The sequence below is a fragment of the Ranitomeya variabilis genome, chromosome 6 (assembly GCF_051348905.1).
Source record: "Ranitomeya variabilis isolate aRanVar5 chromosome 6, aRanVar5.hap1, whole genome shotgun sequence".
Taxonomy (NCBI): domain Eukaryota; kingdom Metazoa; phylum Chordata; class Amphibia; order Anura; family Dendrobatidae; genus Ranitomeya; species Ranitomeya variabilis.
The window spans coordinates 11,307,390-11,335,310 of record NC_135237.1 but is presented as its reverse complement, the minus strand read 5'-3'; the positions used below and the strand labels follow the sequence as shown (position 1 = coordinate 11,335,310).

Sequence of the window (27,921 nt, the reverse complement as noted above, 5' to 3'; positions counted from 1 at the left end):
CTTTGTGGTGCAGTTTACTTTATTCCCTGTCTTTCTTTATCTGTGGTTTCCATTACTGTTCACCTCCTGGGGTGGGGGGTTGGGGGTTTAGCTCAGGGCTGGACAGGAGATAGGGGCAGGTTGGTGACTCTGGCCTCCCTACCATCAAGGGTACCCCCGAGTTAATGAAAGGCAGGCCTCACCCTAGTCTGAGGGGCAGTTCAGGGACCCAGGTTCCTCATCTCCTGTTTTCCCATTGCTTCCTGTGACATATGCTTTCTTGTGGTGCAGCCCGCGTATTGTTTAGCACATAATTTGCATTCAGCTAAATTAATCACTTGTGTGGTGTTACAGTTGAGGAAGGAATCAATACTATATTGCATCCTCTTGTTGCAAGATGAAAAAGACTGGGCTTCGACCATAAGTTTGCATATTGCACATTTGGATGAGCCACATCTAAAGTTACCTATGAAAGATAACCAGGATTTGTGAGCGGGAGAGGGACAACTGGAAAAACCTGGAGATAACGTATCTCCTAATGAGCAGAATGTCTGGCTCCTGAAGACAGTATGTTAGCCAATGTTTCATCTTGATACAATATTGGTAAATTTTTATTACAGATAGATTTAATAGCCTGGTAGTCAGTGCTATGTATCGCCAAAAAATGTGAGAGCTTCAAGTCTTTTATTTTTTGTACGTGTATAGGAGGGAATTAGGATCAATGCCAAATATCAGTTAAGTTTACATCAAAACCTTCAGGCCTGGGCTAAAAAGCTGAAGACGTAGAGGAATTTCACCTTTCAGCACAACAAGGACCCTAAGCGACCTCCAAATCACCATAAGAATGGCTTCACCAGAAGAAGATGGAAGTTCTGGATTGGCCCAGTCACTTTCTTGGTAGGATTTTTTTCCTGCCATTTTAATAGGGGTGTGAAGATTTTTTATATCCACTGTATAGCTTAAGGATTCCACCTTGACAGGTGAGCCCAATACAATCAATCATTACACAGAAGCGACCTTACACCATTTATTCCACACTGAACAATACTGTCCCACTACTGATGCACCCTGCCCAACAGATACAAGATTGTCAGCGGAGTGTGATATGTACAGAGGTGTGAACTGTCACCTGTATATTGACTGTATTGTCTTCTATATAGTTTAATGAGCTTTTGTGTAAAATTGTGGTGGTTTAATATTTTTAGAAACCGCTTGACCTGCTACAGTTCACAATTTTTATTCTAAAAAATGACTACTGTCATCCATGCCGTTTAAATATACTTTGTGTGAAGTTATGGTGGCCTGAAATAAAACAAAAACGGTTGGCCTGGTACAGGTAACCAAATTTTATTTTATTAAAAAACGTAGCTTCAATTAATCAAGGAAACTTGATTTCCAGATCCTAGTAATTAGGCATGTGGTAAGGGACAGGAAGTGCTGATGATGGTGCATGCAGGCGGCGAGGACGTGGATAAGGTGCGACTGCGCCTGTTGCTGAAGCACAAGCAACACGCCCACCCACGACACATAGCATCCTGTCCCATTTTGCAGGGAGGCAAGAGACACCACTTCTGTAGCCACACCAAGGTGAGCAGGTGGTCGGATGGGTAGCAGATAATGCTTCCAACATGTTTGCCAGCACCACCCAGTCTTCCTCATAGTCCAGTCTCACCACCCAAGAGTCTGGATCACTTAATCCTCATCCTGATCCTCCTTCCTCCCACCATGTCGAGTCCCTGGAGACCTGTAATCTCACACTAGGACACTCTGAGGAGCTCTTTAAATCATCAATTATTGATTGTTTCTTCTCACCCTGCATGATCCAAGAGGGACATGAGGACATGCTGCTTAGTGATGCAAAAAACTTAGAGCAGCCAAGGCCACAAGACCATGATGGTGGGGAATGGCAAATTTTGTCTAAGGAGGTAGATGATGATAAGACACAGTTGTCGATAAGTCAGGTTGTTGCCAAGTTACCAATTCAGGAGGACCAGGGCAGCACGCGGCGGTGGAAGACGAAGTGGTGGATGACAAAGGCACTGACCCTACCTGGGAAGCTGGCATGCAGGGCAAGGCCAGCAGAACTGAAGGGGACAGATCGGCAGTACAGAAACAGGCAGGAACAGGTAGTAGGGTGACCAGGGGAAGAAGGCAGGAAATTATTCCGCCGACACTTGTGAACTTCTCCTGCAAAGAGTTAGATGATCTCCAGTCTGGTACTTTTTTAAAGAGAGTTCCATAACAAAACAGTGGTAATTTACAACCTGTGTAATGCCAAGATCAGCAAGGGCCTGACCACTAAGAGCCTAAGCACCACCAGCATGATTAGGCACATGTCATCTAAGCACCTGACTCGGTGGGACGAACGATTGGGTTTAAAACTGGTGCCAATGGGTGACACCACTGCCTCTTCCCCTGTGCTAGGTGATGGCCAATCCCATGTCCATGACACTGTTGCAGATACCTCCCACCCTACGCCTGTTATTGCACATTCTGAGGCACCATTATCAGGTGTTACTAATTCCATGTCCAAGCACAGCATTCAGCTGTCCCTACCCCAGGCCTTGAAACGAAAAAGAAAAATTCTCAGCCACCCACCTATGGGCCCAAATGCTAAAAGTGCACATTTGCAGGCTGGTTGCCATGGAAATATTGCCTTTTAAGCTTGTAGACAAAAAGGATTTCCGCAGACTCATGGCGGCAGCTTTCCCTTGATACTCGGTCCCCAGCTGCCACTATTTCTCCTGGTGTGGCATCTCCTCCTTCTACCAGCACATGTCCAGGAATATCACCCATGCTCTTACCAATGCACTTACTGGGATTGTCCACTTAACGACCGAGACGTGGACACATGTTATGTCCACTGGTTCTTGTGTGGCTAAGTCCTGAACCCAAACCCCTGGTCTTTGTGTGGCCCAGTGGCCGAACCTGCTTCCCTGGTCCATGTGTTGCTAGTTCCTAAACATGTTTTCCCTAGTTCATGTTTGGCCAGTGCCTGAAACCGAAAACCCTGGTTCTTGTGCAGCCAGTGCCTGAACCTGCTCCCTTGGTCCTTGTGCAGCCAGTTCCTCAACCTGCTCTCCTGGTATGTGTGTGGTCAATGCCTGAACTCAAACCCCTGGTCCTTGTGCAGCAAGAGCCTGAAGCGGCATCCCATCAACCCACTGAGGCCAGTGCCTGAACCTGAAACCCTGGTCCTTGTGCGTCCAGTGCCTCAACCTGCTCCCTTGGTCCTTCTGCTTTTACTTCCTTAACATGCTCTACTAGTCTGTGTGTGGCAGTGACTGAACCCGACCCTCTGGTCCTAGTTCAGCCATTGCAGGAACCTGTTCCCCTGGTCCATGTGTGGCCAGTTCCTGAACCTTCTCCCCTGGTCTGTGTGTGGTCAGTTCCTGAACCTGCTCCCCTGGTCCATGTGTGACCAGTTCCTGAACCTGCTTCCCTAGTCCATGTGTGACCAGTGCCAGAAGCTACTCCCTTAGTCCGTGTGTGTCCAGGGCCTAAACCTATTCCTGAGATCCATGAGTCTGGACAGCTATACCAGTCTCCAAATTCAGCCCTGTCAGTGACTCCTTGTCAGAGTCATTCATCCCGAGTGTCCAGAACTGGCGTAGTCTGAGCAGAGCCAGAGACCGTGTCAGTGTGTGTGACCCTTGGGGTTAGCAGCTGCAGTACAGGGACTGCCCTGGAGTGGTACCCGGCCGCTATCAGCAGCTCAAGCATGACTCCACCATCAGGAGCTCTAGTGAAAACCAGGAACTCAATTAGCTACGCCTCTCTAAGGTAAAGCCCGGACCCTGTTCCTATTCCACCTCCATGTTCCCGCTGTATCTTACACCCATATTACAGATGCACAGCGGTGTTATCACATATAGCGCCATCACATTATCTCCAGATGTCACCTGTACTGTCTGAACGGGGGAATCAATAGCTGAGGAAACACAAAGCATAAAACCTCTGTCCCAGAACTGTCTGGTTCGGAGAATGTTACTCGTCTGCTTTTTTTAATGGTGGCTCTCCACCGGGGTGGTTACCTGTAGGATCGTCCTCTGTGCACCGCTCATCACGCTTTTCTATCTCCATTATGGCTATAGTATTATTTTCAAATTTTCCACCCAGATATCAGATCTGTGAAAGAAATAATGGAAAAATCACAAACAGAAGGAAAAGTAACACAATAAAAAGACCTAAGGAAAAGTCACGTGGAAAGTTCTAGATGACCAGAGAAGATCAGTAAAGAGGCGCCATCAGCTCTCCGGACATGACGGCTTTAGTAGATCCTCATAGTCTCCATTATATGATTCTGGAGCATCTCGCTTTATATCTCGGCGTTGTACCGTTCCTCTGTTATTCCTACTGATAATGTGTGAATATATTGACAGCTGGGTGTTACCAGGTGAGGGGGTGTCTCGGCACAGTCCAATCAGTTCACAGGGTAAGTGTATGGACATGCCCTTTTAATAAATATAATTTGAACGCCCAGTTGTCAATTTATTCATAGCTGAGGACCCCGTGCCAAAAGCGTCTAGAAAGTTTTTACTCAGGATCAAAGAAACCAGGATCTGGTGACTGCGTCCGTGTTTCCTTCCATGTAATGTGACTCCACGCCGGGAGGTCAGACGTGGATATTGCTGTGTGATAACCAGAAGAGGATCCTGTGGTCAGAGGATCCTTCAGATCTAGATCTGATGTGAGAATAGGCCAGGGCCTATTTAACACTTTAAGGACCAAGGATTTTTTTTGTTGCTTTTGTTTTTTCCTCACAGGTGAGGGATATGGTTGTTTTTCATTTTTGTTTTTTTGCCAAATGCATAGAATAGCGGGAAAAACGCAGAAAATCCGCAAAATTAACCCCTTAAGCCCCGAGGGTGGTTTGCACGTTAATGACCGGGCCAATTTTTACAATTCTGACCACTGTCCCTTTATGAGGTTATAACTCTGGAACGCTTCAACGGATCTTGGCGATTCTAACATTGTTTTCTCGTGAGATATTGTACTTCATGTTAGTGGTAAAATTTATTCGATATAACTTGTGTTTATTTGTGAAAAAAATGGAAATTTGGCAAAAATGTTTTTGAAAATTTCACAATTTTCCAACTTTGAATTTTTATGCCCTTAAATCACAGAGATATGTCACACAAAATACTTAATAGGTAACATTTCCCACATGTCTACTTTACATCAGCACAATTTTGGAACCAAAATTTTTTTTTGTTAGGGAGTTATAAGGGTTAAAAGTTGACCAGCAATTTCTCATTTTTACAACACCATTTTTTTTTTAGGGACCACATCTCATTTGAAGTCATTTTGAGGGGTCTATATGACAGAAAATACCCAAGTGTGACACCATTCTAAAAACTGCACCCCTCAAGGTGCTCAAAACCACATTCAAGAAGTTTATTAACCCTTCAGGTGTTTCACAGGAATTTTTGGAATGTTTAAATAAAAATGAACATTTAACTTTTTTTCACACAAAATTTACTTCAGCTCCAATTTGTTTTATTTTACCAAGGTTAACAGGAGAAAATGGACCCCAAAAGATGTTGTACAATTTGTCCTGAGTACGCCGATACCCAATATGTGGGTGTAAACCACTGTTTGGGCGCATGGCAGAGCTCGGAAGGGAAGGAGCGCCATTTGACTTTTCAATGCAAAATTGACTGGAATTGAGATGGGACGCCATGTTGCGTTTGGAGAGCCCCTGATGTGCCTAAACATTGAAACCCCCCACAAGTGACACCATATTGGAAAGTAGACCCCCTAAGGAACTTATCTAGATGTGTGGTGAGCACTTTGACCCACCAAGTGCTTCACAGAAGTTTATAATGCAGAGCCGTAAAAATAAAAAATCATATTTTTTCACAAAAATGATCTTTTCGCCCCCAATTTTTTATTTTCCCAAGGGTAAGAGAAGAAATTAGACCACAAAAGTTGTTGTTCAATTTGTCCTGAGTATAACGATACCCCATATGTGGGGGTAAACCACTGTTTGGGCGCATAGCAGAGCTCGGAAGGGAAGGAGCGCCATTTGACTTTTCAATGCAAAATTGACTGGAATTGAGATGGGACACCATGTCGCGTTTGGAGAGCCCCTGATGTGCCTAAACATTAAAACCCCCCGCAAGTGACACCATTTTGGAAAGTAGACCCCCTAGGGAACTTATCTTGATGTGTTTTGAGAGCTTTGAACCCCCAAGTGTTTCACTACAGTTTATAACGCAGAGCCGTGAAAATAAAAATTCTTTTTATTTTTCAGAAAAATGATTTTTTAGCCCCCAGTTTTTTATTTTCACAAGGGTAACAGGATAAATTGGACTCAAAAAGTTGTTGTCCAATTTGTCCTGAGTACGCTGATACCCCATATGTGGGGGGAACCACTGTTTGGGCGCATGGCAGAGCTCGGAAGGGAAGGAGCGCCATTTGGAATGCAGACTTAGATGGATTGGTCTGCAGGCGTCACGTTGCATTTGCAGAGCCCCTGATGTACCCAAACAGTACAACCCCCCCACATGTGACCCCATATTGGAAACTAGACCTCCTGAGGAACTTATCTTGATGTGTTTTGAGAGCTTTGAACCCCCAAGTGTTTCACTACAGTTTACAATGCAGTGCTGTGAAAATAAAAAATCCTTTTTTTCCCACAAAAATGATTTTTAGCCCCCCAAATTTTTATTTTCCCAGAGATAACAAGAGAACTTGGACCCCAAAAGTTGTTGTCCAATTTGTCCCGAGTACGCTGATGCCCCATATGTTGTGGTAAACCCCTGTTTGGGCGCACGGGAGAGCTCGGAAGGGAAGGAGCACTGTTTTACTTTTTCAACGCAGAATTGGCTGGAATTGAGATCGGACGCCATGTCGCGTTTGGAGAGCCCATGATGTGCCTAAACAGTGGAAACTCCCCAATTCTACCTGAAACTAATCCAAACACACCCCTAATCCCAACTGTAACCCTAACCACACCCCTAACCCTGACACACCCCTAATTCTAATTTCAACCCTAATCCCAACCGTAAATGTAATCCAAACCCTAACCCTAACTTTAGCCCCAACCCTAACTTTAGCCCCAACCCTATCCCTAACTTTAGCCCCACCCTAACTTTAGCTCCAACCCTAGCCCCAACCCTAACCCTAACCCTAGCCCTAACCCTAACGGGAAAATGGAAATAAATACATTTTTTAAATTTTATTATTTTTCCCTAATTAAGGGGGTGATGAAGGGGGGTTTGATTTACTTTTATAGCATTTTTTATAGCGGATTTTTATGATTGGCAGCTGTCACACACTAAAAGACGCTTTTTATAGCAAAAAAGTTTTTGCGTCTCCATATTTTGAGACCTATAATTTTTCCGTATTTTGGTCCACAGAGTCATGTGAGATCTTGTTTTTTGCAGAACGAGTTGATGTTTTTGTTGGTAACATTTTCAGACATGTGACAGTTTTTGATCACTTTTTATTCCGATTTTTGTGAGGCAGAATGACCAAAAACCAGCTATTCATGAATTTCTTTTGGGGGAGGCGTTTATACCGTTCCGCGTTTGGTAAAATTGATAAAGCAGTTTTATTCTTCGGGTCAGTACGATTACAGCGATATCTCATTTATATCATTTTTTTATGTTTTGGCGCTTTTATACGATAAAAACTATTTTATAGAAAAAATTATTATTTTGGCATCGCTTTATTCTGAGGACTATAACTTTTTTATTTTTTTGGTTATGATGCTATAAGGTGGCTCGTTTTTTGCGGGACAAGATGACGTTTTCAGCGGTACCATGGTTATTTATATCCATCTTTTTGATCGCGTGTTATTTCACTTTTTGTTCGGCGGTATGATAATAAAGCGTTTTTTGGCTCGTTTTTTTTTTTTCTTACGGTGTTCACTGAAGGGGTTAACTAGTGGGGCAGTTTTATAGGTTGGGTCGTTACGGACGCGGCGATACTAAATATGTGTACTTTTATTGTTTTGTTTGTTTTTTTTTTAGATAAAGAAATGTATTTATGGGAATAATATTTCTTTTTTTCTTTATTTAGGAATTTTTTTTTTTTTTTTTTTACACATGTGGAAATTTTTTTTTAAACTTTTTTATTTTGTCCCGGGGGGGGGGACATCACAGATCGCCGATCTGATAGAGTGCTGTGCACACTATCAGATCGGCGCTCTCACTCACATCGCTGCAGGCTGCAGCTTTCATCTGCAGCCTGCTCCGGACCCGGAAGTACTCCCTGCAGGACCTGGATGCAGCCCCGCGACCATTTTGGATCCGGGGCCTGCAGGGAGGAGACGCTCGGTACAAGGTGAGTACATTCCCTTGTACCGATCGTCTCAGGGAAGCCCGCAGGGAGCCCCCTCCCTGCGCGATGCTTCCCTGTACCGCCGGCACACCACGATCATGTTTGATCGCGGTGTGCCGGGGGTTAATGTGCCGGGGACGGTCCGTGACTGCTCCTGGCACATAGTGCCGGATGTCAGCTGCGATAGTCAGCTGACACCCGGCCGCGATCGGCCGCGCTCCCCCCGTGAGCGCGGCCGATCGGCTATGACGTACTATCCCGTCACTGGGAATTAAGTCCCAGGTCACCTTGACGGGATAGTACGTCATATGGGATTAAGGGGTTAATGAACATGCTGCTTTTTTTACCGCGATGCGTTTTTTTGCGGAAAAAAAACGCATCATGTGCACAATACATGCAGAATGCATTCTAAATGATAGGATGCATAATGCATGCGTTTTTAATGAGTTTTTATAGCATTTTTATTGCGAAAAAACGTGAAAAAAACCTGTGCACATAGCCAAAGTCTCTTTAATGCGGCTACTTCACAGCATTAATGTCCAATTCAAACACTACAAATAATAATAATAATAATTTTTATTTATATAGCGCCAACATATTCCGCAGCGCTTTACAACTTATAGAGGGGACTTGTACAGACAATAGACATTACAGCATAACAGAAATCACAGTTCAAAACAGATACCAGGAGGAATGAGGGCCCTGCTGCTCGCAAGCTACAAACTATGAGGAAAAGGGGAGACACGAGAGGTGGATGGTAACAATTGCTTTAGTTATTTGGACCAGCCATAGTGTAAGGCTCGGGTGTTCATGTAAAGCTGCATGAACCAGTTAACAGCCTAAGTATGTAGCAGTACAGACACAGAGGGCTATTAACTGCATAAAGTGTATGAGAACACGATGCGAGGAACCTGATTATGTGTTTGTTTGTTTTTTTCTATTTTTAATAGGCCACACAGGGATAGTTAGGTTAATGCATTGAGGCGGTAGGCCAGTCTGAACAAATGCGTTTTTAGGGCACGCTTAAAACTGTGGGGATTGGGGATTAATCGTATTAACCTAGGTAGTGCATTCCAAAGAATCGGCGCAGCACGTGTAAAGTCTTGGAGACGGGAGTGGGAGGTTCTGATTATTGAGGATGCTAACCTAAGGTCATTAGCGGAGCGGAGGGCACGGGTAGGGTGGTAGACTGAGACCAGAGAGGAGATGTAGGGTGGTGCTGAGCCATGGAGTGCTTTGTGGATGAGGGTAGTAGTTTTGTACTGGATTCTGGAGTGGATGGGTAGCCAGTGTAATGACTGGCACAAGGTAGAGGCATCGGTGTAACGGTTGGTGAGGAATATGATCCTGGCAGCAGCATTCAGGACAGATTGGAGCGGGGAGAGTTTGGTAAGAGGGAGACCGATTAGTAGAGAGTTATAATAGTCCAGACGGGAATGAATAAGAGAAACAGTAAGAGTTTTTGCAGAGTCGAAAGTAAGAAAAGGGCGAATTCTAGAAATGTTTTTGAGATGCAGATAAGAAGAGCGAGCCAGTGATCGGATGTGGGGGGTGAATGAAAGCTCGGAATCAAGGATGACCCCAAGGCAGCGGGCATGTTGCTTTGGAGTAATGATTGAACCGCACACGGAGATGGCAATGTCAGGCAAAGGTAGGTTAGTAGAGGGAGAGAACACGAGGAGTTCTGTTTTTGACAGGTTCAGTTTCAGATAGAGGGAGGACATGATGTTTGAGACAGTGGTAAGACAATTGCAGCGCCCCAGAGTCCTGGTCGTTGCAGTACTGTGGCTCCGCCGCTAAGGGGAGCTATGGTATGTCTGATGGCTCTGAAGGAGTTCATCTGACCAGGTATCACAGACACCAATACATTTCACAGCCGGGCCTCCAGGGGGAGCTAAGGGTTCTATTCACTAGACCACTCCCCACCATTGTGGGTAAACTGGGGGTCAGGCAGGAAGTTAGGAGAGAAAGCTGACTGGATTAGACCAGACAACACCTTGTGGCAGAGGGTGTTGTGGGGGAAGAGACAGTAGGGTCTCTGTCAGGGGTGGGATCCTGACAGAGGCTTGGCAAATTGAGCGAACGTAACGGGACCGTGCCTGCTCAGCATAGCGGCGGTGCCCAAGGAAGGATCAGAAGCGAGATAGATTGTGCTGAGTGAGAAACGAGATCAAAGCGATAGGAGAATACCAGTAGGAGTCGTGCTGTAAGACCGAGGCAACATCCTACTGAGGCGCACAACCGGTGGCCGGAACGCCGAGAGAGTATTATACCATTCAGCTTCAAGCAATACTCTAAACAGCGGCAGGAAAGTCAGTCTAAGGCGGGCTGTCTCACACAAATCACCTATGCAGTCTTGGGGGGCAACATGTGGAGAGGGGCGACTCTAGGGTCCCGGAAGAGCTCCGAGCCTACCCGTCAAACGGGTGCCGTCCCAACCAGAACATCAGGGAGGGACGGAGGATTAGCAGAACATCATCTAATCGAGTTGTGAGGGAACTTAAGAAACAGACACAACAGTTGTGGGGACTTTCCGTAAGCACAGCAGGGAAGGACCGCAACACATAGCGCAAGCAGGAAGACACAGATTTCCACCTGTGAAGGGAACTCTGGAGGTGCCATTGGACCGGCCGGACTTGCGCAGCCTGGTGAACCGTATTCTGGACTGAGGACCCAGAGATCTTCAGTAAAGAGGTAAAGAGACTGCAACCTGGTGTCCTCGTTATTTACCGCGACCTGCACCCCACAACTGCACCACTATCACCACTCATTGCACCGGACGTCCCCCACTGACCGGCAGGGCCACGGACCGGGTCTAGCCACCGTGACAACCCCAGAACAGAGACTCAGAGACCCGGTGCCGGGTACCCCTCGGCCCAGCGGCGGTGTGGGGGTGCTCCACAATCACTGGTGTTTTCTAAGAAGGTCGGAGTGAAAGCAGGAGAAGAGGTGTATAATTGGGTGTCATCAGCATAGAGATGGTACTGGAAACCAAATCTACTGATTGTTTGTCCAATAGGGGCAGTATACAAAGAGAAGAGGAGGGGGCCTAGGACTGATCCTTGAGGAACCCCAACAGTAAGGGGAAGGTGAGAGGAGGAGGAACCAGCAAAACATACAGTGAAGGATCGGTCAGAGAGATAGGAGGAAAACCAAGAGAGAACGGTGTCCTTGAGGCCGATGGAGCTGAGCATAGTGAGGAGGAGCTGATGATCCACAGTGTCGAATGCTGCGGAAAGATCCAATACCCAGTATCCAGAACCCAGTATCCTCCGAATTGCAGCCTGGAACCATGCCCTCAAGTTTGCAGCCAGTAAACTCGCTAGTCCTCCTTCATGCATAGGACAGTTCACCTCCGATACCAGTTGCCGTGGGCGACTGCACCGCTGTGTATGCTGTGGGTGCCAGGCCCCTGAGCTGCCTTGGCTGCTTGGCTCCGCTGGTCTGTTTTGGTTCACATAGATGGAGTACTGCAGAGCCAACTGCTCTGCCCTCTAGCACACACCAGACTGACACTCAGCCTGACACTGGACCTGACACACCTAAACCCTTTACTGCAGAGATTTTAACTGGGATCTGTGGCCTTCAGCCACATGGAAAATCCGGGCCTGGAATGAAACGGACTGTACGACTACCATCCTACAGTCTGTTTCAAAATACAAAAATCCAGAGCAGGTTTTCCCAACTCTGCCCTGGAAACTAGCATGACCAAGACTAACACTTATTTTTAGTCTGCACTGCAATCACAGCTACCCCTACATGTGACACTGCGGGTTCTCCCGCAGCGGATTTGATAAATCTGCAGGGCAAAACCACTGCGGTTATCCCTGCAGATATATCGCGGTTTGTTTCGCGGTTTCCGCTGCGGGATTACTCCTATACTATTGATGCTGCATATGCAGCAATATGCAGCATCAATAGTAATGTTAAAAATAATAAAAAAAATGGTTATACTCACCCTCTGACGTCCCGATCTCCTCAGCGCTGCACGCTGCGGTCTGGTTCCAAAGATGCTGTGCGAGAAGGACCTTTGTGACGTCACAGTCATGTGACTGTGACGTCATCGCAGGTCCTGCTCGCATAGCAACCCTGCGACCGGACGGCCGCATGCAGCGCTGAGAGGTGAGTATATCATTATTTTTTATTTTAATTCTTTTTTTTTTACACAAATATGGTTCCCAGGGCCTGGAGGAGAGTCTCCTCTCCTCCACCCCAAGTACCATCCGCACATGATCCGCTTACTTCCCGCATCGCGGGCACAGCCCCATGCGGGAAGTGAGCGGTTCAATGCATTCCTATGTGTGCAGAATCGCCGTGATTCCGCACAAAGAAGTGACATGCTGCGGAATGTAAACCGCTGCGTTCCCACGCGTTTTTTCCGCAGCATGTGCACAGCGTTTTCGGTTTCCCATAGGTTTACACTGAACTGTAAACTCATGGGAAACTGCTGCAGACCTGCAGCTGCAGAAACACTGCGGATCGGCAGCAAAATCCGCAACGTGTGCACATACCCTCAGGATTCTCCCTTGCCGGTGGACGGTCATGTCTAGTCACACATGTCTAGTCAGCACGTGACCGCATGTATATAAATGGCCAGCACGAGAGAATCCTGACAGCCTGTAGTGCACACTGTGAGAATTCAGAAGTCTGCAGTCACATAGAATGACTGCAGACTCATCACAAACATGGACATCCCCTTTAATGCTCCTAACAAATAAAAGCATGATAATTAGTCAGTATCACAAATAACATTTACATCCAGGTACCTTATAGATGACATCATCTCTGGAGTCATTCTCTTTTTCTTCATTTTGGCCAGACCCCATGATGAGTTTTCTCATCCACAGCCATCTCTGCAGACTTCCATCTTCTCTGGTCTTCTGCAGCACATCCCTGTTGTGAATTCTGCTCTTGGGCTCCCTCCGGTGGTTGTTAGTGGTAATGCAGTTGTCTCTGGGTTGAATCCAGGGCAGTTGTTTCTGCTGATTTCAGCTCTATTAGGTATTTAGGTGTGTAGTATCCAGTAGTCCCTGCCAGTTGTCAATTGTTCTTGGAGGGATTGCATCTCTGTCTGGCTCCTCATGCCCTGCTATCAATTCAGCTAAGATAAGTGTCTGGTTTTTTGTTCCTGCAGCACTCTTGCAGTTTGCTTTACTGTTCAGTGCAATTTATTGTGTTTTTGTCCAGCTTAGACTTTGTTTTGATTTTCCTGTCATGCTGGAATCTCTGGAGATGCAGATATACATTCTATGTCTTTAGTTAGATGTAGATTATAGTATTTTCTGCTGTGGTTATTTTTTAGGATTTTAATACTGACCGCTTAGAATTCTGTCCTATCCTTTTCTATTTAGCTAGAAGTGCCTCTTTTGCTAAATCCTGTTTTTCTGCCTGCGTACGTCCTTCCTCTTAAACGCACAGTCAATATTTGTGGGGGGCTGTCTATCCTTTGGGGCTCTGCTCTGAGGCAAGATAGAATTCCCATTTCCATCTTTAGGGTTATTTAGTTCTCCGGCTGTGTTGAGGTGTCTAGGCCGTGTTAGGTACACCCCACGGCTACTTCTAGTTGCGGTGACAGTTTAGGGTTGCGGTCAGTACAGGTTCCACCTACTCCAGAGATAGTCTCATGCGGCTCCAGGGTCACCGGATCATAACAGTACAACTGGCCAACAATGAGTTAAACGCATCTCAGAAGAAGGGAAGAAAAGTGCTGAGCCATTTTTTTTTCTGTTGTCTGTTTTGTCTTTCCTTCCCTCTTTACCTCTGGGTGACTGAGGAGTTTTGTGCTAGCATGGATGTTCAGGGATTGGCTTCTCGTGTAGACCAACTTGCTGCTAGGGTACAGGGCATTTCCGATTATATTGTTCAGACTCCGGTTTTAGAGCCTAGGATTCCTACTCCGGATTTGTTTTTTGGGGACAGGTCTAAATTTTTGAGTTTTAAAAATAACTGTAAACTGTTTTTTGCTCTGAAACCTCGTTCCTCTGGTGATCCCATTCAGCAGGTTAAAATTGTCATCTCCCTGCTGCGTGGCGATCCTCAGGATTGGGCATTTTCCCTGGAATCTGGGAATCCGGCCTTGCTTAATGTAGACACCTTTTTTCAGGCTCTAGGGTTATTGTATGATGAACCTAATTCTGTGGATTATGTGGAGAAGACCTTGTTGGCCCTCTCTCAGGGTCAAGAAGCCGCAGAATTGTATTGTCAGAAATTTAGAAAATGGTCTGTGCTGACTAAATAGAATGAGGATGCCTTGGCGGCAATTTTCAGAAAGGGTCTTTCTGAATCTATTAAAGATGTTATGGTGGGGTTTCCCACGCCTATTGGTCTGAGTGATTCTATGTCTCTGGCCATTCAGATAGATCGGCGCTTGCGGGAGCGCAGAACTGTGCGCACTGTGGCGTTGTCCTCAGAGCAGATACCTGCAGTGTGATAGGATTCTGTCTAGAGCAGAACAACGGGGATTCAGACGTCAGAATAGGTTGTGTTTCTACTGTGGCGATGCTTCTCATGTCATTTCGGTCTGCCCTAAGCGGACTAAGAGAATCGCTAGTTCAGTTACCATCAGTACTGTACAACCTAAATTTCTGCTATCTGTGACCTTGATCTGCTCATTGTCGTCATTTTCTGTCATGGAGTTTGTGGATTCAGGCGCTGCCTTGAACTTAATGGACTTTGAATTTGCCAGGCGTTGTGGTTTCCCCTTGCAGTCTTTTCTGAACCCCATTCCTTTAAGGGGCATTGATGCTACACCTTTGGCTAAAAATAAACCCCAGTTTTGGACACAGGTAACCATGTGCATGGCGCCAGCCCATCAGGAAGATTGTCGTTTTCTGGTGTTGCATAATTTGCATGATGCTATTGTGCTGGGTTTTCCATGGTTACAGGTACATAATCCGGTGTTAGATTGGAAATCTGTGTGTGACTAGTCGGGGTTGTCAGGGGGTTCATAATGACGTTCCTTTGATGTCAATCTCCGCTCCTCCCTCTTCTGAAATTCCAGAGTTTTTGTCTGATTTTCAGGATGTATTTGATGAGCCCAAGTCCAGTTCTCTTCCACCGCACACGAACTGTGATTGTGCTATTGACTTGATTCCAGGCTGTAAGTTCCCTAAGGGCCGACTTTTCAACCTGTCTGTGCCTGAACATACCGCCATGTGGAGTTATGTTAAGGAGTCTTTGGAGAAGGGGCATATTCGGCCATCTTCTTCACCATTGGGAGCGGGATTTTTTTTGTTGCCAAGAAGGATGGCTCCTTGAGACCCTGTATTGATTATCGCCTCTTGAATAAGATCACGGTCAAATTTCAATACCCTTTGCCTTTGCTTTCTGATTTGTTTGCTAGGATTAAGGGGGCTAGTTGGTTTACTAAGATTGACCTTCGAGGGGCATATAATCTTGTTCGTATTAAGCAGGGTGACGAATGGAAAACTGCGTTTAATATGCCCGAAGGCCATTTTGAATACCTTGTGATGCCATTCAGGCTCTCTAATGCTCCATCTGTTTTTCAGTCCTTCATGCATGATATCTTCCGGAATTATCTTGATAAATTCATGATTGTATATGCAGCGCCCCAGAGTCCTTGTCGCTGCAGTACTGATGCTCCGCCGCTAAGGGGGGCTACGGTTCTTCTGACCAGGTATCACAGACACCAATACACTTCACAGTCTGGCCTCCAGGGGGAGCTAAGGGTGCTATGTATTAGGCCACTCCTCACAATCTGGTAAAACTGGGGGTTGGATAGGAAGTTAGACAGAAGTTGACTGGGAATTGAACAGGCAACACCCTGTGGCAGAGGGTGTTGCGGGGAGAGACTTAGGGGGTCCCTGTCAGGGGTGGAATCCTGGCAGAGGCCTAGTGAACAGAGAGAACGTTACGGGACCGCGCCTGCACGAGATAGCGGCGGTACCCCAAGAAAGGATAAGAAGCGAGGTTTATTGTGCTGAGTGAGAAACGAGATCAACGCAACAAGGAGAAACACCAGTAGGAGTCATGCTGTAAGACGAGGCAACATCCTACTGAGGCGCGCAGCCGGTGGCTGGAACGCCGAGGAAGTATAGAGCTCCAGGCCTAACTTCAAACTTACGGCAGGACAGTCAGTTATAGGCGGGCTGTCTCACACAAATCACCTACGAAGACATAGGGGGCAACAACAGGAGAAGGGCGACACTAGGGTCCAGGAAGAGCTCCGAGCCTACCCGTCATACGGGTGCGTCCTAGCCATACAATCTGGGGGACGAAGAAGAACATCAGAATCGAGTTGTGAGGGAACTTCAGAAACAGACACAACAGTTGTGGGGACTATCCCGTAAGCACAGCAGGGGAGGACCACAACACACAAGCGCTAGAAGGTAGGCACAGATTTCCACCTTAAAAGGGAACTCTGGAGGTGCCATCGGACCGGCCGGACTTGCGCAGCCCGGTTAACCGTATTCCGGACTGAGGATCCTGGGACCTTCAGTAAAGAGGTAAAGAGACTGCAACCTGGTGTCCTCGTTATTTACTGCGACCTGCACTGCACCACCACAATATCATCACCATCCCTCCACTTTCATTGTACGCCCCTCAGCAGGGTCACGGACCGGGCCTAGCCACCGTGACAACCCCAGAACAGAGACTCAGAGGCCCGGTACCGGGTACCCCTCGGCCCTGCGACAGTGGGGGCGCTACAACTTGGCGTCACGAACAGGATCTACTTAAGCCTGAAGAATCAGGTCATGTGTGCCTTGGAACTGTGATTTATTGTGCTTGGACTGTGACTTATTGTAAAGACTGTGCATTGCCATTTACCGCCAAAACCGCCGCCATTACAGCGCTGAGGAGAGCGCAGGAGAAGAAGAAGGGCGTGGAGTAGGCGTGGACCAGCTGAAGAGCGCGAAAGACAATGGCCACCCAGTCCAAACATTTTTGCATCTTGAGGACGTGTCCGTCAGCAGCCGAGGTCCGCCTTCTCATCCTCTTTAGAGAGTGGGTACCATGGAGATGGGTCCGCCCACGAAAGAGACCGCGGGAAGAAGACACTGGAGAGGAAGCAAAGATGGCGACACCGGGAGCACCGCGTGGGAACGACCCGACCCAGCATGAGGCTGCACTACCTGACACAGCCCCAGATGCGCCATCGTTGCAGGGACTGGCCCTTACGGAGCTACCAATGGGCAGACCCAACTGGCCGCCGTCTGAGGAGTGTGTAGCCGTAGCCGAGGCCCGGCAGATAGCACGTCGCCTTGAGGCCGACGCTCGTGTGACCGCTTGACTGGGCCAGCCTACGAAGGTCCGCCTAACTCCGGTGTCCCCTGGTTCCTCCATCCCGGCCGCAGCGGAGTGCGAGCTGCAGGCACAGGGCCTGAGGATCCTGCCGGAGGCAGAACACATGCGGTGCCTGATGGCGGCATGGCGGAACAGACCCCAACCTGCAGCCCGGGTCAACCTGACGAGTTGTGAGGAGGCCCCGCCGTCACACTGGGGTGTGGTGGTGTTCTTCAACTCCCGGGAAGGAAGGGGAGTCATCCAAGAAATTGGAGAGCCACTGCAGGTCCGTGTTGACCGGAAAGAAGTGGAGCCCTGCGGAGGAAGGTATGGCCGCGACCTGGAGCCCGGGGATGCAGTAACCTACACGCGATGGAGGAGGGAAACTGGCTGGATAGCTCGGGGCGTCCAACGGTGCGTCGCACTCCAGGCTGCTGCCGGAACGTCGGAGGACGAGCCTCCTGCAGGGAAGGTGCCGGAACCTGCCCCCGCGGAACCCCAGGGAATCCAGGCCCACAGTGTGGCTACGGGTCGTGCTCACCCACGAGCAAGGAGGGTGTCCCGACGAGGGATCCTATCGTTACTGGGACCGGTCTTTGCTACACCATCACAACCCGTTTGTCCGGTGAGGCCCGGGAGGAGGCCGCCTCCTGTCCAACAAGAAACTGAGTAAGCAAGAATGCTTCATTAAATGTAAATAGTTAACTGTTTGTCTTTTGCTGTTTTGCTGCTACAACCCGATCAGGGTAACTCTTAAAGGGATCCCTTTGTTTACCCGGGATCCCTTCTGCTTTTTTGTTTTGTTTCCTATTTTATCATCATTGAAAGAACTGCTGGATCATGAACACTGCATGATTACAAACTCCTTGTAAATAGTTGCACCTTCTTAAAGGTGCCCTCTACTGGTTTTACAAAAGCAAGGACTCTTTGTGAAGAAACTGTTCCTGGAAACAGCACCGGAGTCCTTACTGCATACGGACTTGCAGCTTGAGAAGTTGCACTACCTCATAGAGACTTAGTCCCCTCTTAAAGAGAATGTTCACCTATAGTACTTAAAGTATAATGATGCCTTAAAGAGAAGAAATAGTAATAATGCTTTCCCGGAAAAGTTATGAGTAGTTACTTGACTGATTGTGAGAAATGTTTGATAATGTGATGAGAGAATGAGGACAGGAAGTAAACCCGTACGGGGTTAGTCACTGAGTCCTCCTAGGAGCCATACAGAGATGGCTCCGCGGTCCTAAAATGAGAGATGGATGATAAGTTCTATACTGTGTATAGTAGTAGAAAGGCGGTAGGCCTGGGCAAGTAGACAGGCGGTCCTGCAGATGTAAAGATGGAAAATGAAGAAAAAGTTGATTAGCCTTATAGTGTTTTATAAGAAGGTCTTTAGTGGATTCAGAGTGTACATCCTTAAAGGCAACGTTAAATTATTGTTCAAAATTTGCACTTAGTAGAATACCCAGTTGGGTAAGAAAAGTTATTTATAGTACGTTATTTAAAATATTTAACCATGTTTGTAACGTTCAAGTGTCCTCACCTCCCATAAAGGGAAGCTCTGTTCAAGCTTGCTTATTGTTATTGCATTTCAAAATTGTATGTCTTTTTGCTGACATGTATTGTTGTTTTCTTCCCAGTCCAGGAGTACTGGATTTAACCGGGGGGGAGTGCAGCACCCCAGAGTCCTGGTCGTTGCAGTACTGATGCTCCGCCGCTAAGGGGGGCTATGGTACGTCTGATGGCACTGAAGGAGTTCTTCTGACCAGGTATCACAGACACCAATACACTTCACAGTTTGGCCTCCAGGGGGAGCTAAGGGTGCTATGTATTAGGCCACTCCTCACAATCTGGTAAAACTGGGGGTTGGATAAGAAGTTAGACAGAAGTTGACTGGGAATCGAACAGGCAACACCCTGTGGCAGAGGGTGTTGCGGGGAGAGACTCAGGGGGGTCCCTGTCAGGGGTGGGATCCTGACCGAGGCCTAGCGAACAGAGAGAACGTTACGGGACCGCGCCTGCACGAGATAGCGGCGGTACCCCAAGAAAGGATAAGAAGCGAGGTTTATTGTGCTGAGTGAGAAACGAGATCAACGCAACAAGGAGAAACACCAGTAGGAGTCGTGCTGTAAGACGAGGCAACATCCTACTGAGGTGCGCAGCCGGTGGCCGGAACGCCGAGGAAGTATAGAGCTCCAGGCCTAACTTCAAACCTATGGCAGGACAGTCAGTTATAGGCGGGCTGTCTCACACAAATCACCTACGAAGACATAGGGGGCAACAACAGGAGAAGGGCGACACTAGGGTCCAGGAAGAGCTCCGAGCCTACCCATCATACGGGTGCGTCCTAGCCATACAATCTGGGGGACGAAGAAGAACATCAGAATCGAGTTGTGAGGGAACTTCAGAAACAGACACAACAGTTGTGGGGACTATCCCGTAAGCACAGCAGGGGAGGACCACAACACACAAGCGCTAGAAGGTAGGAACAGATTTCCACCTGAAAAGGGAACTGGAGGTGCCATCGGACCGGCCGGACTTGCGCAGCCCGGTTAACCGTATTCCGGACTGAGGATCCTGGGACCTTCAGTAAAGAGGTAAAGAGACTGCAACCTGGTGTCCTCGTTATTTACTGCGACCTGCACTGCAACACCACAATATCATCACCATCCCTCCACTTTCATTGTACGCCCCTCAGCAGGGTCACGGACCGGGCCTAGCCACCGTGACAACCCCAGAACAGAGACTCAGAGGCCCGGTACCGGGTACCCCTCGGCCCTGCGACAGTGGGGGCGCTACATATATTTGGATGACATTTTTATTTTTTCCGATGATTGGGAGTCTCATGTGAAACAGGTCAGGATGGTATTTCAGATCCTTCGTGATAATGCCTTATTTGTGAAGGGGTCTAAGTGTCTCTTTGGAGTGCAGAAGGTTTCTTTTTTGGGCTTCATTTTTTCTCCCTCATCTATAGAGATGGATCCGGTTAAGGTTCAGGCCATTCATGATTGGATTCAGCCCACATCCGTGAAGAGCCTTCAGAAATTTTTGGGCTTTGCTAATTTTTATCGCCGTTTCATTGCTAACTTCTCCAGTGTGGTTAAACCCCTGACCGATTTGACGAAGAAAGGCGCTGATGTGATGAATTGGTCCTCTGCGGCTGTCTCTGCCTTTCAGGAGCTTAAACGCCGATTTACTTCTGTCCCGGTGTTGCGTCAGCCGGATATTTCTCTTCCGTTTCAGGTTGAGGTTGACGCTTCTGAGATTGGGGCAGGGGCTGTTTTGTCTCAGAGGAATTCTAATGGTTCCTTGATGAAACCATGTGCCTTCTTTTCCCGAAAGTTTTCGCCTGCTGAGCGCAATTATGATGTCGGCAATCGGGAGTTGTTGGTTATGAAGTGGGCATTCGAGGAATGGCGACATTGGCTTGAGGGAGCCAAGCACCGTATTGTGGTCTTGACCGATCATAAAAATCTGATTTACCTCGAGTCTGCCAAGCGGCTGAATCCTAGACAGGCTCGATGGTCCCTGTTTTTCTCCCGTTTTGATTTCGTGGTCTCTTATCTTCCGGGTTCTAAGAATATTAAGGCTGATGCCCTCTCTAGGAGCTTTTTGCCTGATTCTCCTGGGGTCCTTGAACCGGTCGGCATTCTGAAGGAAGGGGTGGTCCTTTCTGCCATCTCCCCTGATTTACGACGGGTTCTTCAGGAATTTCAGGCTGATAAACCTGACCGCTGTCCAGTGGGGAAACTGTTTGTTCCTGATAGATGGACTAGTAAAGTGATTTCTGAGGTTCATTGTTCTGTGTTGGCTGGCTATCCTGGTATTTTTGGTACCAGAGATTTGGTTGGTAGGTCCTTTTGGTGGCCTTCTTTGTCACGTGATGTGCGTTCTTTTGTGCAGTCCTGTGGGACTTGTGCGCGGGCCAAGCCTTGTTGTTCCCGCGCTAGTGGGTTGCTTATGCCTTTGCCGGTACCTGAAAGGCCCTGGACGCATATTTCTATGGATTTTATTTCAGATCTTCCGGTTTCCCAGAGGATGTCAGTTATCTGGGTGGTTTGTGACCGGTTTTCTAAGATGGTTCATTTGGTGCCTTTACCTAAATTGCCTTCCTCTTCTGATTTGGATCCGTTGTTTTTTCAGCATGTGGTTCGTTTGCATGGTATTCCGGAGAATATTGTGTCCGACAGAGGTTCCCAGTTTGTTTCTAGGTTTTGTCGGGCCTTTTGTGCTAGGCTGGGCATTGATTTGTCTTTTTCTTCCGCATTTCATCCTCAGACAAATGGCCTGACGGAGCGAACTAATCAGACTTTGGAAACTTATTTGAGATGCTTTGTGTCTGCTGATCAGGATGATTGGGTGGCTTTCTTGCCATTGGCCGAGTTTGCCCTTCATAATCGGGCTAGTTCGGCTACCTTGGTTTCGCTCCCTTCTTTTGTAATTTTGGTTTTTCTTCAGGGCAGGTTGAGCCTTCTGATTGTCCTGGTGTGGATTCTGTGGTTGACAGGTTGCAGCAAATTTGGGCTCATGTGGTGGACAATTTGGTGTTGTCTCAGGAGGAGGCTCAGCGTTTTGCTAACCGTCGTCGGTGTGTTGGTTCCCGGCTGCGGGTTGGGGATTTGGTCTGGTTGTCTTCCCGTCATGTTCCTATGAAGGTTTCTTCCCCTAAGTTTAAGCCTCGGTTTATTGGTCCTTATAGGATCTCTGAGATTATCAATCCAGTGTCTTTTCTTTTGACCCTTCCGGCCTCTTTTGCCATCCATAATGTTTTCCATAGATCTTTATTGCGGAAATATGTGGTGCCCGTTGTTCCCTCTCTTGATCCTCCTGCCCCTGTGTTGGTTGATGGGGAGTTGGAGTATGTGGTTGAGAAGATTTTGGATTCTCGTTTTTCGAGGCGGAAGCTTCAGTACCTTGTCAAGTGGAAGGGTTATGGCCAGGAGGATAATTCTTGGGTTTTTGCCTCTGATGTCCATACTGCTGATTTGGTCCGTGCCTTTCATCTGGCTCGTCCTGATCGGCCAGGTGAGGGTTCGGTGACCCCTCTTCAAGGGGGGGGGAACTGTTGTGAATTCTGCTCTTGGGCTTCCTCCGGTGGTTGTTAGTGGTAGTGCAGTTGTCTCTGGGTTGTAATCCAGGGCAGGTGTTTCTGCTGATTTCAGCTCTATTAGGTATTTAGGTGTGTAGTATCCAGTAGTCCCTGCCAGTTGTCAATTGTTCTTGGAGGGATTGCATCTCTGTCTGGCTCCTCATGCCCTGCTATCAATTCAGCTAAGATAAGTGTCTGGTTTTTTGTTCCTGCAGCACTCTTGCAGTTTGCTTTACTGTTCAGTGCAATTTATTGTGTTTTTGTCCAGCTTAGACTTTGTTTTGATTTTCCTGTCATGCTGGAATCTCTGGAGATGCAGATATACATTCTATGCCTTTAGTTAGATGTAGATTATAGTATTTTCTGCTGTGGTCATTTTTTAGGATTTTAATACTGACCACTTAGAATTCTGTCCTATCCTTTTCTATTTAGCTAGAAGTGCCTCTTTTGCTAAATCCTGTTTTTCTGCCTGCGTACGTCCTTCCTCTTAAACGCACAGTCAATATTTGTGGGGGGCTGTCTATCCTTTGGGGCTCTGCTCTGAGGCAAGATAGAATTCCCATTTCCATCTTTAGGGGTATTTAGTTCTCCGGCTGTGTTGAGGTGTCTAGGCCGTGTTAGGTACACCCCACGGCTACTTCTAGTTGCGGTGTCAGTTTAGGGTTGCAGTCAGTACAGATTCCACCTACTCCAGAGATAGTCTCATGCGGCTCCAGGGTTACCGGATCATAACACATCCCCACACAATGCCCTTAAAGATAGAAGAGTGATTATAACACTCCGGAATAAAAAATTGCCCCTCACTATATTGTCTGCACAAAATATGACCCCCACAGTGTCCCTCTTATGGTACATGCTCTTTACACTGACCTCTCCTTTCCATACCAGCCCCCTCTTCACACTGTCCTCTCACACTGTGTCCCGCCTATAGGGCCCAGTATTTATACTGTACTCTCTCATCACATACATCCTCCTTGGTATACTGTCCCCTTCTGGCTGTGCCCCTACACTGTCCTCCCAAGCTATGCCCCCACTACTCAGTTTCTATTCTGTGCCCACTCACTTTTCTCCCCCTATACCATCTCCTCACACTATTCCCCTCTCTCCTAATACTGTCTCCTCTCACATCCTCCGTTCACCATACTGTCTCCTCATATATGTGCCCCCTCATTTTCTATACTGCCTGCCCACACACGCCTCTGACTCCCCATACTGTGTCTGCACACATCCCATCACCCTCACTCAACATACTCTGTCCACATATATTTTTCACATCGCTACCCATACTGTGTCCGCATACATTTCCCGTTCGCTCCCCATGCTGTCTGCACTCATCCCCAATCACCATGTTTCTGCACCCATCTCCCATACTGTTTCCTTTTACATGTCCCCATTCCCACGTAGTTTCCTCGTACATGCCCCCCCATTTCCGCATACTGTTACCTTATACATGCCCCCATTCCCCAGTACTGTTTCCTCACACATGCCCACCATTCCCCAGTACTGTTTCCTCGTACATGCCCTCAATTCCACCATACTGTTTCCTCCTACATGCCCCCAATTCCACTGTACTGTTTCCTCGTACATGCCCCCAATTCCACTGTACTGTTTCCTCGTACATGCCCCCAATTCCACTGTACTGTTTCCTCGTACATGCATCCCATTCCCCCAATCTGTTTCCTTATACATGCCTCCCATTTCCCCCTACATGCCCCCCATTCCCCCGTACTGCTTCCTTATACAGGCCCCCCATTCCCCCATACTGTTTCCTCGTACAGACCCCCCTTCACCAATACTGTTTCCTCGTACATGTCCCTCATTCCCCCGTACTGTTTCCTCATACATGCCCCCATCCTCCCATACTGTTCCTTCATACATGCCCCCATTCCCCCATACGGTTTCCTCGTACATGCCCCCATGCCTGTGTACTGTTTCCTCATACATGACCTCATTCACCTGTACTATTTCCTCATATATGCCCCCCATCTTCCCCTTTGCTCCTCATTTTGTGTCCTCAAACCTCCCCATACATTAAATCACCCATTCCCCACTCCAAATCTCTCCCCCACACAATAAGTAACCCCATCTCCACTCCATATCTCCCCCACACATTAAATCCCCCCCAACCTCACTCCAAATCTCCCACATCCCCACACACAATAAATCCCCGCATTCCCAATCAAATTCTCCCCCATCTTCACTCCTAATTCTCTCCCCCATGCATTTAACCTTCGGTGTCTTCAGTTTCTCTGGAGCACTCACCACCCATTGGCGTCTCTGCAGCGCTGGTGATTGACATCAGCAGCGTGATCACATGATATAATCACGCAGCTGGCGTCGCTCTGACCTGGCGGTCAGAGCTTCAATTGTACTCGCGCCTCTAAGATGTGAGCACAATTATTTCCTGGGAGCCGATGCGCTGCAGCTTCTCTGTGCCAGATGTCAGCTTGACAGTCGGCACAGGGAACAACTGACTCCAAGTCTGGGGGCAGCAGAATGTAGCCACCGGGGGAGACCCTGCGGACCACCGCATTAGACTGCCCGACGGCGCTACCTGCTGGCTGCACCCGGGGCACATGTCCCGTCTGCCCCCCCTCTAGATATGCTTATGAGTAAGACGCTGGGTGAGGAGACAACTGCTGGTGGAATAGTAAGAAAATGGAAGAAATACAAAATGACTGTCAATCAACATTGATCTGGGGCACCATGCAAAATCTCATCTCGTGGGGTATCCTTCATCCTCAGGAAGGTGAGAGATCAGCCTAAAACTACACATGGGGAACTTCTTAATGATCTCATGGCAGCTGGGACCACAGTCACCAAGAAAATAATTGGTAACACATTACGCTGTAAAGGTTTAAAATTCTGCACTGCCCGCTACTTGGTCCCCCTGCTCAAGAAGGCACATGTGCAGGCCAATCATCACACCTAGATGATTCTCTGAGTGATTTGGAGAAGGTGCTGTGGTCAGATGAGACAGAAACTTAGGTCTTTGGCATTAACTCAACTCGCCGCGTTTGGAGGAGGAGAAATGCTGCCTATAACCCAAAGAACACCGTCCCAACAGTCAAGCATGGAAGTGGAAACATTATGTTTTGGGGGTGTCTCTCTGCTAAGGGCACAGGACCACTTCACTGCATCACCATAAAATCCTCAGTGACAAACCTCCTTCCCTCCACCAGAACAATAAAAATGGGTCGTGGCTGGGTCTTCCAACAAGACAATGAAACAAAACATACAGCCAAGGCAACAAAGGAGTGGCTCAAAAAGAAGCACATTAAGGTCATGGAGTGGCCTAGCCAGTCTTCAGACCTTTATCCCATAAAAAAAATGTATGGAGGGAGTTGAACCTCCGAGTTGCCAAGCGACAGCCTCAAAATCTAATGATTTAGAGATGATCTGCAAAGAGGAGTAGAGCAAAATTCTTCCGGACATGTGTGCAAACCTCATTATCAATTACAAAAAGCGTCTGGCTGCTGTGCTTGCCAACAAGGGTTTTACCATCAAGTATTAGTCTTGTTTGCCAGAGGGATCAAATACTTCTTTCACACTGCAAAATACAAATACATTTATATCTTGAACTGTCCTCCCACCTCTCCTCCTGTTCCCTCTTTGACCGGTTACAATCTGGCTTCCGATCACATCACTCAACTGAAACTGCCGTAACTAAAGTGACCACCGACCCACTAACCGCCAAGAGCAAGCGGCACTACTCTGTCCTCCTCCTGGACCTGTCTTCTGCCTTCGAAACTATGGACCACTCTCTCCTGTTACAGATTCTCTCATCTCTTGGCATCACAGACTTGGCCCTATCCTGGATCTCATCATATCTAACTGACCGGATATTCAGTGTCTCCCTCTCCCACACTTCCTCCTCATCTCGCCCCCTGTCTGTCAGTGTTCCCCCAAGGCTCAGTTCTAGGACCCCTACTCTTCTCCATCTACACCTTCAGCCTGGGACAGCTCAGAATCCCACGGTTTACAATATCATCTCTACGCTGAAGACACGCAGATCTACCTATCTGGACCTGACCTCACTTCCTTACTGTCAAAAATCCCACAATGTCTGTCTGCTATTTCATCTTTCTTTTCTGCTCGCTTTCTAAAACTAAACATGGACAAAACAGAATTCATCATCCTTCCACCTCACACTACCCCTCCACCCGACCTATCCATCAATGTCAATGGCTGCTCACTTTCCCTGGTTCCACACGCTCGCTGCCTCAGGGTGATCCTTGACTCTACCCTCTCTTTCAAGCCACATATCCAAGCTCTTGCCTCCTCTTGACGATTCCAACTCAAAAACATTTCCCGGATCCGTGCATTCCTTGACCTTGAAACCACAAAAACACTAGTACATGGCCTTATCATCTCCGGCCTCGACTATTGCAACCTCCTACTCTCTGGCCTCCTCTCTAGCACTACTCCAATCCATCCTAAACTCTGCTGCCCGACTAATCCACCTGTCTCCCCGTTATTCCCCTCTCCTCTCTGCCAGGCCCTTCACTGGCTTCCTATTGCCCAGAGACTACAGCTCAGAACACTAACAATGACATACAAAACCATTCACAACCTGACTCCTCCATACATCTGTGACATGGTCTCCCGGTACCTACTGTTATGACCCCAATGGCAGGGGGTCTCAGAGACAATAGCGAAGTCTGCAAACATAAAACCCAGCTCATAGGGCAGTGGTAACTGGGCTGACCATATACCTGAACCTAGCACACAAATAACAGCAGCCGGGGAACGTACCTACGTTGATTCTAGACGTCTCGCGCCAGCCGGAGAACTAACTAACCCTAGCAGGGAAAAGAAAGACCTTTCTTGCCTCCAGAGGAAATACCCCAAAAAGTTGGATACAAGCCCCCAACAAATAATAACGGGGAGGTAAGAAGAAAAGACAAACGCAAGAAATGAACTAGGTTTTAGCAAAGAGAGGCCCGCTAACTAATAGCAGAATATAGGAAGATGACTTATATGGTCAGCAAAAACCCTCACAAAAACTCCACGCGGAATATTCAAGAACCCCCGAACCGTCTAACGGCACGGGGGGAGAACATCCGCACCCTAGAGCTTCCAGCAATATAAGGAATCACATTTAGTACAAGCTGGACAAAAATAAGAGCACAGAAAATAACCAAAAACAAGAAAGCAGGACTTAGCTTAATTTTGCATAGAACCAGGACCAGCAGATAGGAGCAAACAGAAGGATCTGATTACAATGATGCCAGGCACCAGACTGAAAATCCAGGAAGTTCAAATAGCGACACCCCTGGACTAACGAGGCCAGGTGGATACCAAGCAAGGGAAGGAATATCAAA

The 27,921-nt window shown here is 47.6% G+C and overlaps 1 protein-coding gene across 1 annotated transcript in view; it reads right to left on the bottom strand.

Moving 5' to 3' along the window:
• The window catches only part of LOC143781305 (uncharacterized), a 74,888-nt gene that overhangs the window by 11,180 nt on the left and 35,787 nt on the right, over positions 1 to 27,921 (bottom strand). Inside the window, exon 2 of the mRNA XM_077267847.1 lies at positions 4,014 to 4,107. Coding sequence (XP_077123962.1) covers positions 4,014 to 4,062 — 49 coding nt within the window. The 5' untranslated portion in view covers positions 4,063 to 4,107. The remainder of the gene's footprint in view (positions 1 to 4,013; positions 4,108 to 27,921) is intronic.